We start from the raw sequence: 14127 nt of genomic DNA, 5'->3' as shown, positions 1-14127 counted from the left end.
ACGAAGGCTACAAACTTAGTAGTTGTACTGTAGCTGCATGCTGTTGGATCCCAGAGTGCAGCCATGTTCTGTGCTGGATACAAATACAGTCCTCCATAACATGAGCTAAAATGTGTTAGGTGAGGGGGGTTAGTTGGTCTTACCTTCGTGGCCGCATCCACAGCAGCTTCCAGCTTCAGCAGCTCAGAGACTACCTCAACGTGCCCCTCTTTGGAGGCTAGATGAAGAGCGTTCAAACCATTCTGAGAAAGAAACACATTTAGTGGAGTGTCTGTAGCTCATGCACTATATAAACTGTGATCATTTTTTTACTTGTGCTTAAAAGATGGGTTGAAAATCCTAAAATATTCAATGTAGAGGACGATCCCGCCTGCTCAGTTGAGCCCTTGAGCCCCATATTTGAAAAGCAGCTGATGCAGCAGCATGTTTATGTGTGTAGAGGGGTCTATTAAACTAAAATGCATTTGTACAGCGACGTATCATACAGAGGCAGCAAGATTGTGCAAGTAAACAGACATTCTCACTTACATACAATCACATAACGATATACACACACTCACAAGCATAAAAGTGCAGAAAATAATATCTTAATATTCTTCTTTAAACCCGAGAAGTACACATAGGATTTTTGGTTTCTTAATAAGAGCATCTAAAGACATACCTGATTGCAGATGTTAATCTCAACACCTGTCTTGAGGTAGTCAAGCACCTTTTCAAGGTTCCCTGCCCGGGCAGCTCGCAGGTAACTTGCATTGCTGTCAGACTGGAGAAAAGAGAAAGAGAGAGGAGATGAGTATGTCAGACATGCTTATCTGCATGAAACTGTAACAATCAGCAACGCGTGAGAATAAAGCCAATACAAACGCAGAAATATTACCAGATAGAACTCTGTCATAATTGCTCAGATATCCACAAAACATTGTAACAGGGGAAAGAACAAAGCCACAATCCACACACACAGTTGCTCCATTGTAAAATCGATAAAGCGACCATAAATCCATTGGTGTCTCAAAACAACACAACATCTCAAAAAGTAAATCCGTGAGAAAAAACCAGCAGAGCCACGGCACATTCACGTCATCCTCCGTCATGGACCAGATCCCGTTGGTCTGTTATTCCAGCTTTAGTAAATCCAAATGTCTCTGATTCCCAAAGGTAGGAAGTTCAGTCACCGGGTGGTCGACGCAGCTGCCTCAGAGACTTCCTCTGAGTCCACCAGTAAAGCAGTGGTGAGAGTGTCGCCGTGCTACCAGCAGCAGAGCGCTCTCCATTCTGCTTGGATGTCCTTTACATCACTACAGAAATAGGGCTTTGCACACCAAAATAAAAAAATGATGATGCAAGCGTGTTATTGCCTCTATAACAAATGTGGGGTGCATGTGCGTGTGCATGTGCGTGTGCGAGACGAGGTGAAAGCGTGCAGAGGGGGTTGAAAGAAGATGAGGGCAGACAAAGAGATGGAGAAAGCTAAAAAGAGAAGAAGAGAGGGAGGGAGGTTGTGTTGCTTTACGGGTGCATGTTAGCTTCGAGGACATTTGGTTTGACATGAAATGACACACAGCACACTCGGCACATTTTGTCATCCTTCTTCATACAGCCTTGCAAAGAGCTTTTTTTTGTTAAACTCAGCACTTGAGCTGCAGAGAGCAGGCGGGAGAGAAGCTGTGATATGTTGTTGCTTCATAACCGAGGCTCAAAAACCCCAAATTTCCCTGAATGATCAAAAGCCCAGACCTGCTAAATTTAGCCTCGCGTCCAGAGACACTTACAGTAGGATGAAGTCGGCAGGGACAAACTGTAAGAGCGGTTATCCAACGTTGTACTCCCGCCTCCCCCTCGGCCAAAAATAACTCTGACAAACAGAGGGGGATTTGACCCAAAGCCAGAATGTGAGTGAACGAGACATCCAGCATCAGATAGCTCCACCGTGAGAGGAAAATGTGTGTGTCTACGGGTGCTCATGCACAAACAAAACTAATGGAAGATGAAACAGCTTGAACTGGAAACTGGTCATTTCCTGATTACAAGAAACCATCAAGCTAAAGTTCATATCAGCCACAGACTCCCCCCCAGAGAACATTAGAGAGCTCTGAACCACTAATGGTATCTTTGTTCTTGTGGCCTTGAGAAAAGTCATGATACAACACACGCTGTCACAGAGCCTGAACCATGAGGATTATTCGGCTTGTGGATGAGATTGTGTTGTTATTTTTACGATAACATCAAGAACAGTGACGATCTTTTCTGTTTGTTGACATGTTGAATAAAAGAAACACAATCTAGTACAAACGTAATTGACAGCAAGCCAAACAATCTGATCATCATCTAAATATCACACACATATATTATATTGTAAATCAACAGAATGAACAGACCAGTTTCTTCATGACTTGTTATTCAACGACAGTCAGAATCAACCTTCATGTTGACCTGTGAAAACACTCTGGCTCCCGTCCAGTCTAAGCCCAGCAGCTCTCCGTCATCACACTGTCCTACCTCAACAGCGTCACTGAAGTAAACGCTCTGCACTTATTCTAAGATGCTTTTGACTTTTCCCACTGAAGTCTTCAAAGTACAGTATACAGTAGGCATGCATCATAGTGACTTTTGTTTATAAGTGATGCTTTTCAGGAATTTTTGGTGAGAAACCGGGCGAGCAACAACAGAATATAAACTGAGCCAGATCAGGCGGTCATTCCCTTAAAATAAACTTCACACACTCTCTCTTGAAAAGTTTACATTAACTTCAAAGTTTACACCAGCTTTTCTTCTCCATCATCGTCTACTATGTTTAACTTTGCCAGGACAGTAATAAGAGAAGTTAAGAAATGAAGTAAAACATCCCCTGCTTTCTGTTCAAATATACAGAATAAAGCCTATCTTCATATATTATATGCAGCATTCTTTATCAAAGAACTTCAGAAAATGAAGATGTTTTAAAAAGTCCATGTACACTTTCACATGGATATTCATTGTACCTTCTTTCTTCTTTGTTACAGCACTTTAAATGTTGATATTTATCTACTAAATGTTTTTATCTTATTGTATGTATGTATGAACCAACAGTTCTTATTTATTTTCATGAATGTCTCACTGTTTCCCCTATATATAAATAGCGGCGGCACAGCAGCGCTAGGGGGCGCCAGCCAGGTACCCAAAAAAAAAAATTTAAAAAAAAAATAATAAGTGGCGACCCTTTTTCGTTTTTGATTGTTTGTTATGTGGATTGGTAGTATTTGTGTTACTGTATGTTCAATAAAGGTGTATCTTTGCTAAATCTTGAGACATTGCCACTGTATGTACTGGCAGGGCCGATTTTTGACATAGGCGCTGTAAGTGATGAAAGTGGGGGATGTTGGCTTATCAGGCGCCCGCAGCTCACAGCCAAAGTGCGAGCGTGGGAGCGAGAGAGCGAGCGAGGGAGAGAGAGAGAGAGGGTGCACCGGTACCGGCGCTGTTGTTATTAGAATCTGGTGCTAGCTGCGCTAACGGATATAAGAAGTAGATGTTTCTACAACCAGGGTGGAGGAGAGCTCTCCTGTCAGACTGAGAGGCTCAGTGGGGTAAAGGACTCACTGAGTGTTTAGATAGTTCATTTTACAAATTATGTAAACACATATTTCCAAGGCACTCCTTTATAATTATTAGGATAAATAAAAACAGGTTTGAAATCATTCCAATGTATTAGGACAGTAAACCAAAAATATTGTTTAAAGTTGGTGAGATACAAAGATATGCATAAATAAATGAATGTTAACTGGTCAAATAAGATATAAATGAACAACAAAAATAAAATAAGTTACATGTATTTGTTATTGGCTATGGAAGGTTATTGGTTATGTTCACATACTTATTTGATTAATAAAATGTAAACCGATCTTTTTCATATGGGTGTTTCAGAGTTGTACCCCCTAGATCTAGTCTCGTAATTGTGTGCTCAAAGTGCACCAGATTGAAGCATTTTACTTTAAAATGTTCAAAAAGAATCTTCCCGGGTGGGCATACCCCCATACCCCCTTAGAGGATGTGACGTCCACCCCCCAATAAAAACATGTTCATACAGTACAATACTGAATACATTTGAAGCCATTTTGACGTATACAGTATGACCTATGTCAATACGTTTCTGTATTTGTAGTGTATTTGTCTTTTGTAGAGATTTTTCATTTATTCTTTATATATAAAATCTCGCCTAGGGCAGCAAATTGGCTAGAACCGGCCCTGGTACTAGGCCTCAAGAGCCTTTCTTGTGCTGGCAGACACATAGAAACAAATTGGCGGGACGCACTTTGCACACGCACATACTAAAAAATTCCACACACTCCGCGCTCACATTGTGCTGGGCCCACGTGCCTTAGCACCGCTGCTATGACTCCATCCTAGGGGAAACACTGATGTCTTCAACAAAAAGAACAAAAGCCAGTTGCACAACTTCAGAATATCAGCCTTAGTTCTAGCTTCATCCTCAATTATTTAAGTCAAATTCTCTCCACATATAACAATATATATGCAGCGTGTGTGCGTCTGCATGCCTGTAAAACATTTGCCCTGTTTATGACATAACCCTCCTGTGTGTGTGGTGCTGTGTGTAGGCTGCCTGTGTGTCCTGCGACTCTCAGGCTTTGTTGAGTGTCACCAGATGCTTTACCGCTCTTAAACCTCGGACATGGAAATACACAAGTGCGTCACACTGCTGTGAACAGGCAGCGTGCATGAAAAATACTTTAATACTTCATCAAATATCATGCGAGTTAAACATGATATGTTTGATATGTTTAACTGTTGTTTTTAAATAATTTAATCCAAAAAGGAGAATTAACTTAAACATACAAGCACTGACTTTAGAAATAGGTGCAATACATCTGTAACTACATGTACTGCCTGCTAAAGTTGCAGTTTACATAATTTATGTCCAAAATGTCCTCATTTTATCCTTTTAGATAGTTGAATGATATTGTCAGTGTATGAATTCTAGATTTATAGACAAAAACATGTTTCTTATGTCACAGTGACCTTGACCTTTGACCAATTTCTGAGATATTGTGTTCTCAAGAATGAGACATAAGTATGGATTGATGGACAACTCAAAGACACAATAAAAATATATATAATATAGAGGTCCAAGAGCATCTTAAAGTTTATATTTTGTGTACATAGGTTCCTTTCCTGCAATAATGTTTACATCACACATAGAACCCTTTGCTTCTCCGTCTGCATCCGCTCAAGCTTATAAGTGCCAACAGATTAAGTAGTCTTCATAAGTCACTATTCATTGCTCTCGTCAAGTGTATCCCTTAACGCCCGCAGAGGAAACCAGTGACCAACATGTCCAACCCGCCATCCACATCGCCTCCACGTCCAACATGAGGGGTCCTGAAGTCTTTGTGAATGAAGTGTTGCACAGGACGGGGCGAGAGATTAGTGAAAGAAATATCATTAAGCCTCCACAGTTCAGAGGTTCAAAGAAAATGGGGGCATTAAAGACTAGGTTAAGCCTGAAGGAAAGCATTAATCTAATGTTATATAGAAGGGAAAGGATGAGAGAGAGAGGGAGAGAGAATCTGACACGTGTTAACTGGAAAAGCTGCAAATTTAGCATTCCCAATTACAGTCTTACAAAGTCAAAAAGGCATCTAATTTCTGGGTAAGTTGCTGTTAAAGATGACAATTAACTATCTCAGTTCTAATTAAAAATGCCCTCTGGTCACTGACTGGTTTCTGCAGATGCTCTTTAAAAGTGTAATCTTAGAAGATGAAGAACCTGGGAAAATCTCAATGCTGTTTTAGGATTCTTGTGTATGAGATGTTCCTGCTTTTCTCAGAATTTCACGATATTAAAGTGAATAGCCGCAGGTTTTTTACTGACAAACAAGACACTCAAAGACCTTGGAGAAACTGGGATGAAAATGTTCCACTATTTTCTGACATTAAGAGACTTAGCAATACTCAGATTAATGGATAATGTAAATAGCAGTTAGTTGGAGTGCAAGTAAGTCAGTAAGCATCCTCACACAACGTAGAATGCATACCAAATAACAACAACCTTCATTTTGTGCGTGTGCTGTTAAGGAAGTCAATGTCCAAGAAGCTACTTGCAGCTGCACAACTTTAGCATTAAAAGAACCAAACTAAAGTCATAATGAATTGGCTTCCTTCTGTTAAAGGTGTATTTGCAGTATCACCCTAAAGTTATAGTTTGATGTCCGACGATGCATGCATGTATTACTACTTTTTATGATAAATTGGTAAAGTATATGGATTTTTTGTATACTATCTGCAAAATTCAAAATAAAAAAATAGCTGGGCAGTCGTTTCTTTTGGTGGTTTGTTTGGTTCCTTGAGTCTAGGCATGGTGTTTGGAGCTGCAGAGCATTTGGATGTATTCCTGCTGAATCTATACTTGGCACACCTCGTCCTTATCACATCAACATGATAGTCTAGTCTGAGTCACTTGAGCATGCAACAAAACAGAAACTGGCAGCATTAAGAAGGATGCACATATATAAGAAGAAATGCATCAACACATACATGCCTGCACACACTTTAGGACAGAGTTTACCTACAACATAAGCATGAATAATACACACAAACAAAAACAACATGTTGATGTCATTGCTGTAGGCTGTGGTTGTCTGGGCTCTATTGTTTCACTTTATCCCCTTCTCTCCTGACAGCACAAAACACACAAAGCTCCACAGCTAGCACAAAGCTAGGGGCATCCCAAAACACCAACAGTGCCAATCAACCTCACCCACCCCGCCACCAACATCCACATTCATCTCTCCCATCACTGGGTCCTCAAACTTCTCAAATCATTCTCTCCTATCATCGTTTCTGTCTTTTTCTCAGGGCTAAATCTAGCAACCCTATTGATGAATCAATGCCCCCATTTTGCTGTCACCAGAAAATCATTATTGAGGCTTTAAGAGGAATGGAAGAAAAGCACATTATTGGCAACATAATGAATGGCTGTCTATACCCAGAATCTATACATTTCACTGCCTCAGATTTAAAATGTAAAAACTTATATTAGTCCACAGCTGCCATGTGTTTTTAAACATCATAATATGCGGAACAGTCTCTATATTGTAGTGATGCTGATGGAAAGCACCACACATTTCGCAAGAGCTGCAAAGAGGAGAAAGGCGGTCAATGTGTCATGTCCTCTAATGGCCAGGAGAAATGATTGTGAACAGAAACCTCTTTAAGATACTGGCCAGAGAATTCCTTTAAACCACTCCAAACAAGACCTGCTTACACCAGCAAAAGCTTGTATGTCATCTTAAAAGGAAGGTCTGAAGGAAATACTATTTGCTCTCATGCTAAGTCAAAGGAGAAAACAGATGAAGCAGAAGGAGGCAGTTAGTTAGCTTTGCCCTAAGCATAGTAACTGTAAATGAGTCTAGCTGTATTTCATGGCAACGAAAGCAAATAAACGTATTTCCAAAAATATCAAACTAGTGCTTTGAATTCAATTTTCAAAAAACAGTCTGATTTAAAGAAATGTGATGTCGCTTTTTCCGTATTCATTTATAGGCTATACTATATTTCTCTTTTTTAACCTGCTTGTATGTAAACATTGGCTTAATGTGTATGTTTACTCTTTTTCAGCTTTGTTGTCCTTGTTTTTTGAAGCTGCATTTCTATTTATACAGCACTCTAAGCAATCAAAAGAGTGAGTGAAATATGTGTTTGTCATGTGGCCAATAAAGCTGATACTGAATAAAAGGGTATCTAACTTGCAAAATCATTTAAACTGCAGGTGCATGTGTAACTCAATTTCTACACCCCACACCTGCATGTTATAAACAAACACACACACACTTTTCATCTGACGGCATCAGCTTTCCATGATCACACACACCCATGCAGTCATAATGAATGAAACGAGACTAGGTCACTCTCGTAGTTTGGTGCACCACTGAACTCAAAACCTCAATAACACTGGTTATTAGGATAATATCAAATCACAACACATCTCTAACTTTTCAGAATCAAACAACCCGTTACAAACGTGAGAATAAATCCACTACTCACTTGTGTTAGGAAGACAACACCCTCTTCCACAGCCATGTTCACTTTCTCTCCCTCCTCTGTATGAAGAGGAGTGAAATCTGAGCTCTGAGTGTTCCCCAAAGCCAACCAGTCCTCAGTCACTTATCCTTATCTTAACCTCATAGGCATCCATCCCACTCAGAGGAATCAGCAAGGTGCCATTGGCTCAGGTAAAAAAAAAAAAAAACACCAATAAATGTGAGCGGATACAACAGCTCCTTCCTCTGTCTGGTCGATAAGCTGCACACCAGAAGGAGGAATGGTGGGAGGCAAGAAGTGAGTCGAGATGGGGGGGGGGGAAAGAGAGGATGCCGGGTCTAGCTCTTCAGCGCAGCGTAAACAAAGCGCTGAGCGTCACGCAGTCTTTCACGCTGCAGAGAGGACACTTAGCAAATCCACTCCGCTGCCTCTCTCTATCTGTCTTTTTCAAAAAAGAAATATGTCAACAAGAGTAAATCCCTGCTGCCTCACAGAAGCTGGCCCCCGCCCCAGAAAGCACCTTCGAGCGGGGAGGGTGCAGGAGGAGGAGCGCTGACTTACCATAGTATCTGAGAATTCTCCCTCCGCCTCCTTCCTTTTCTTCCTCACCTTCATTTACTGGTGGTGGTGGGTGTCAGTGTGATCTTGATATCCAAGGTTAGGGAGAGGGGCAGAGCTGAAAATAGCAGCTGAAACAAATACTAAAATGACTCGACCCCCCCCCCCATCTCTCTTGTTATCCCACCCACTCTCCCTCCCACTCATTCTCTCTGGCTCACTCTCCCTTCCTCCCTTGGTTTCTAACAACGGCTCTTTATTGTCATCCTGCTTATCAGCTTTTTCTCCCCCAACAAAGACCAGCGTGTGTGTGTGTGCGCGTGTGTGTGTGCGCGCGCGTGTGTTTGTGTGTGTCATTTGTCCAGGCTGTGCTACCTGCATGAAATAAACCCAAGGGGTCTTAATGCATGAGAGCTAGCAGCAGTGATTTTATGGGTCCTTTAGGGGGGTGGGGGGGGTAAATCCACTACCAGCAGAGAACAATAAAACCAGACGCTATTTCGGGGCTACCGGTGGGGGCCCCCCCACCCCAAACAGTCAATGGGGAGACTTTAACAGAGGATTAGGGGCTTTTCCTTTGGTATTAGGGACACCTTCTGTACTCCCACCTCTCACCCCTCAGCACCACTGCGGTCATCTGGGAGAGGACGAGGAGCTCACCCCCCCCCCCCCCCTTCGTGATTTCTCCCTACAAATCCTTCTCATAGCTGAGCTCCAGCCAAGTGGACTCAGTGTTCTCCTGAAAAATGTACATTAAGAGCTTTGGTTTGATTTCTATCTGGGATCTCAAACAGCTGAGGTAAAGCGTAACATGCAGCATAACAGCCGTGTCCATGTTATATGTTTGATCTTTGATTATTACACCTGTGGGTGGGACATGATCTGATCTTATCTCGGAAAACCACCCACTGCTGTATAGCGTTCTTCAACACGTCTTATCTTCAAGGAAGGAAAACAGTTTTTCCACAATAGATCAGCCCCCCTCACTATATTCAATGTTGTTTAGACCAGTGTGGGTCAGGTGTACCCCCCCAAAGGTGTCCCAAGATCAATCTGAGAGGTCGTGAGATGGGTATTTGGGAAATGAAGAATAAAAAAAAACAAATTCTACAAAAAGTGATGTATATTTTCATTCTTTACCAAAACTGTATACAGATGGTGTTGCCCTTTAATGTGTCAGAAATATGTGCTAAATAAAGCATCTGAGAATCACTGAAAGATATGTTGGAAATACATTTAACAACTGCTGGAATCTTCCCAAAATGCACCAGCACATAAATGCCCCTTAAAATGGTATGTATTGCAAAAAAGAAGCTTTAATAGTGCTGGTACTGGAGCTGTCTGTTTTCCATTGTTTCCTGTCTTTATGCTAAGCTGAGCTAACCTGCTGCTGGTTGTATTTACCCAACAGACATGAGAGTAAAATAAATATGTAATCAAACTCTTTGCAAAAAAGCAACTGAAATAATGTTCTAAGCATAGGAAAATAGTTAGGCACGAAACTCTTTCAATGGATGGCTAAACAACTAAAACACCCATGAAAATAAAAGTTCTTAAAATAACAGTGATGCTCAAATTGTGTCGCAGCATGAATTGTTAAATAAAAACATCATTCCTAAGGTTACTCTGCTAAAGAGATTATTTTTGCTGTCAGGGGAAAAGCTGCTCTTCACAGATGTGAAAACAAATGTGGTCATTAACTTCCAGCACATGGAAAATCCCTGGGACACACCGGGGTCGCTCTTTCCCTCTGCTGGCGGTATATTGATAATAAATGATAGACGCAGTTTACCAGTATCAAACCCAAAAGTGTTATTTATATGCTGTTGTTCTGGCATTTCTGTCTCTAATACCATATGCAGAAACGTACAGATTAGTTGGTCACATGCAGCCACACTCTGTCACCGTTCCAGAGGAATGGCACCACTGCATTATGGGTATTTTGTAGAGCTATCATCTTTCAAACTGGAGACGAAGAGCGTTCAGAAGTAGAGAGAGCTTGGTGTACGTGAGGCTGACAGAGGGAGTGACAGATGCTCTGGACCAGAGGAGCGAGTTGAACGTGTGATTGGTGGATCATCGGCTCCTTCACACTCTCACTGCGGTGAGCCTTGGAAACCACAGGGTTACCATGGCTACTGGGGGAGGTTACAACAGAGGAAGGGAGTCAAGCCTACTTATGGAAAATTATCTCTTTTGACACAGCCGCACGCGCGCGCACATGCGCGCGCGCACACACACACACACACACACACACACACACACACACACACACACACACACACACACACACACACACACACACACACACACACACACACACACACACACACACACACACACACACACACACACACACACACACACACACACACACACACACACACACACACACACACACACACACACACACACACACACACACACACACACACACACACACACACACACACACACACACCTCCGTTATTCTTACGTTAGCGCCTGTCAACCACCATGGGTCATAAATTATCTCCGAGTTTTTTCTCTTGTGTGGCATTTGCGCTTTTTTCTCTGCTTTTGGGCAATTATAAGCTGATATTATTAAACAAATTAAACACTATAAGACAGAGAGTTGGTCAATATGGTAAAAATGTACTATAATGTCTATTCTTTTTTTCCTGTTTTCTAGTTAGGCTAATCAAACTCTGATCTAAAGCTAAACATGCTACTTGTCTCCTGTTGGGAAACTTAATAAAGTCGATAATTCCGTGACAATACATTTATAATATAGGAGACGTTTATCTAATTCAATTGAGATAAAATATGGATGGGAATTTGCAATCATTTTTGAGGATTTTTGACCAAATAAATAGACTCATTCCATACTTTAAAACAGTTCATTTAGCATAGACAATCTTTTAACTGTAACATAACCCTAAAAAAAACGATGTTTTTATTTAAAAAGATATCTTCATATTAGAATAGCTTCATCCAAGAATCTTAAACCCTAAAGGATTTATTGTCCAGGGAGGGTTTCTCAGCACTGACTACATATCACCAACTTGACTAAGTATATTCATTGTGCAGACATTTTACAACAAAGTACCAATCAAAAGCCCTGCAATGTTTCTTGAAAGTAGTGCTTTACTCCCGAAATGTATTATGCTTATGGCATTAAATTCTAAATGATGCTTATATATTCAAAAGGGGGAGTAGAAATGGCTGTGGGCGAATGCTTTTGTCTCCCGGCTGGCTTTCCCTTCCTGGTTTCACAAACACGCTGAGCATGCTCATCCGTCTCAGAGGAGCTGTAAAATACCCGCCTCATTCTGGGGAGTATCCTCAACGTTTGTAGGGAACAACACAAAACAGATATTTACTGCTCCCGCTGCACAGAGCTCAAGGGCAGAGCTCCCCACTGTCACCGGGGACAGTAAAACCTCGGGGGGAGGGAGGGGAGAAGGAGAGGAAGTGAGGGAGGGAGGGAGCTGAGAAGGCAGAGAGGATGGGTATAAAGAAGGAAAGAGGAGGAGAGGAGGGAGGGATCTTGAGGAGGAAAATAGGTGAAACACAGAAGTAGAGCAAGGAGGGAATCATCATTCAGCAGCTGCCCAGTTTGGCTAATACATTTATAAATGTTCGGATTAATACAAAAAATTTATGAACAATTATACATTTTAAAATTGTACAATTAGGGCTTCACAATGTGAGAAAAATCTACAATTTGTGATAACTTTAATAAACATTTGGATAATGATATTAATTGCAATAAATAAACTGACACTACAGGACAGGGTGTTTGTGCCTGTCTGCTGCTGGCAGAGAATACAAACAATAGCTTGCTGAGAAAAATTGAAAGGATGTTATTTTTTGTTATTGAACAAATTGAACTGAACACAAAAGGCTCTAATCAAACAATAGATGGTTTTCTACTACTCTTTCAACTAATTAAAATACATCCTGAGAATAGTCTTTTCCATTCTGTTTACAGCACATATTTACATTGCAACTACGTAAGAATATATATATTGTGAAGCCTACCATCTTTACTGTTGGAGGCATGCTGCTGTGACATACAGTACAGTTGTAAAATATGAATCATATACAACTTTATTACCGCATGTAATCTTGCAGTCCATGCTGCACACACGAAGTCTCCCGTGTCTATACTGCTCAAAACGGGGCCCAATATTGCTGACACTGACGCGGGGAGAACTTGAAAGTCGTATTGGATTTCCTCCAACTGACTCGTCAGCTGTACAGGTGAACGCTACTGCACCGCGCTCGATCAATACCTGTCCCGACGAAAAGTCACCCCAAAACAATCTCAAGAAGAGCAAAAGGTGAGCAGTGAAATACACAAAGAAGGGGGAGAGAGGTAAAAGAAGAGGTGAGAAGAGAAATCAGTGAGGAGAGAGAAAAGCACTATGAAGGTTATCCATATGAGGCACTTAAGAGAGGGTAAAAACAGAAGGACAGGGCTCACGTCCAAACAGTGAGAGGACAGCAAAGACACTACCCAACATACAAACGTTTGGTTAAATCAAACAGGGTCAGGGACTTCCTCCTCCTCCTCCCCATCCTCTTCCTCCCCCTCCTCTTCCTCCCTCCCTACTCCTTCTCCTCCTCCTGTAGCCTCAGTTTGACCTGCAGCAGACTGTTCAGCAGTCAAACACTGGACTCTGGTGGACAGTCTCCTCCATGACAATTGTGTAAAACACCAGAGGTATCCCTGTGACACTTCCCTCAATGTAGCACAGCTGTTCCGAGGCAAAACAGAGAGTACTGCAGCAAGAAATGAAGTTAGATAACTTATTTGACTACATAGATTCTGGCTGATCTTAACATTGTACAGTCCATCATTACACCTGAACAAGCCATGCTAGATTTTAATCCTGTATACAGTAGATCAATGAGGTTAACGTGTCCCTTTTAACATATTTCTGTCTTCAGATTATATGTCATTCTGATTTGATGCCCTTCCCTTTATGGTGTTATGTGTTTTCTGCCTACTAACAATAGGCTGTAAGACACTAAAAAGCTCAATGGATACAGGGAACTGAAGACTCAGGTTTATATTACTCTGTGGGTTTCACCACAAGCAATCCCTTTCAGATTACATATGGTCATTCAAATCAGTGTTGTTTATTAAAAAGTTGATCATAGCTGCTTCTTAAATTCCAAATCACTAAGTCTAGGAGTTATAACACCGTTTCAATGGGTCTTTTATAAAACTGAGCCCTCAATTACATCTAGCCTTTGTGAAAATTCAATAATCCATAATTCATATTGCCTAGAATTAAAGCCTTGTCAAGGTAACGACTATAAAAAGCAGTCCGTAAAACATCTTAAAACACCTTTTGTGTCAAAAAAGGTCATCCTCCACAGAGACATTTTCTCATGACTTACTTTCCACTCTTTGTGATACAGCAATGGGACATTGAAATGCAAATGAGCAACCAGTAGATGGACTGAAAGCCTAGTCGTAATAATAAGAGTCAATCTTGTGTGAACAGCAGGTAGAATATGAGAGCTGCAGGAGCGGAAATTGAG

General features: G+C 41.2%; 1 protein-coding gene across 5 annotated transcripts in view; it reads right to left on the bottom strand.

Annotated features, from left to right (window-relative positions):
- LOC307043194 (ankyrin-3-like) overlaps positions 1-14127 on the bottom strand; it is a 96993-nt gene that overhangs the window by 61364 nt on the left and 21502 nt on the right. For all 5 annotated transcript variants that reach the window (XR_013809296.1, XM_079687502.1, XM_079687499.1 and 2 more), the window contains exons 2-3: positions 662-763; positions 144-242 (exon numbers count right to left, since the gene is read on the bottom strand). Coding sequence is in view for 4 of the 5 variants with exons in the window: in XM_079687502.1 (XP_079543628.1) it covers positions 144-242; positions 662-763 (201 nt within the window). In the remaining variant the exon portion in view is untranslated. The remainder of the gene's footprint in view (positions 1-143; positions 243-661; positions 764-14127) is intronic.

This window comes from Notothenia rossii (genome assembly GCF_949606895.1).
Source record: "Notothenia rossii genome assembly, chromosome: 6".
Taxonomy (NCBI): Eukaryota; Metazoa; Chordata; class Actinopteri; order Perciformes; family Nototheniidae; genus Notothenia; species Notothenia rossii.
The sequence above is the reverse complement of the archived record's forward strand: the minus strand, read 5'-3'. Positions and strand labels throughout refer to the sequence as shown.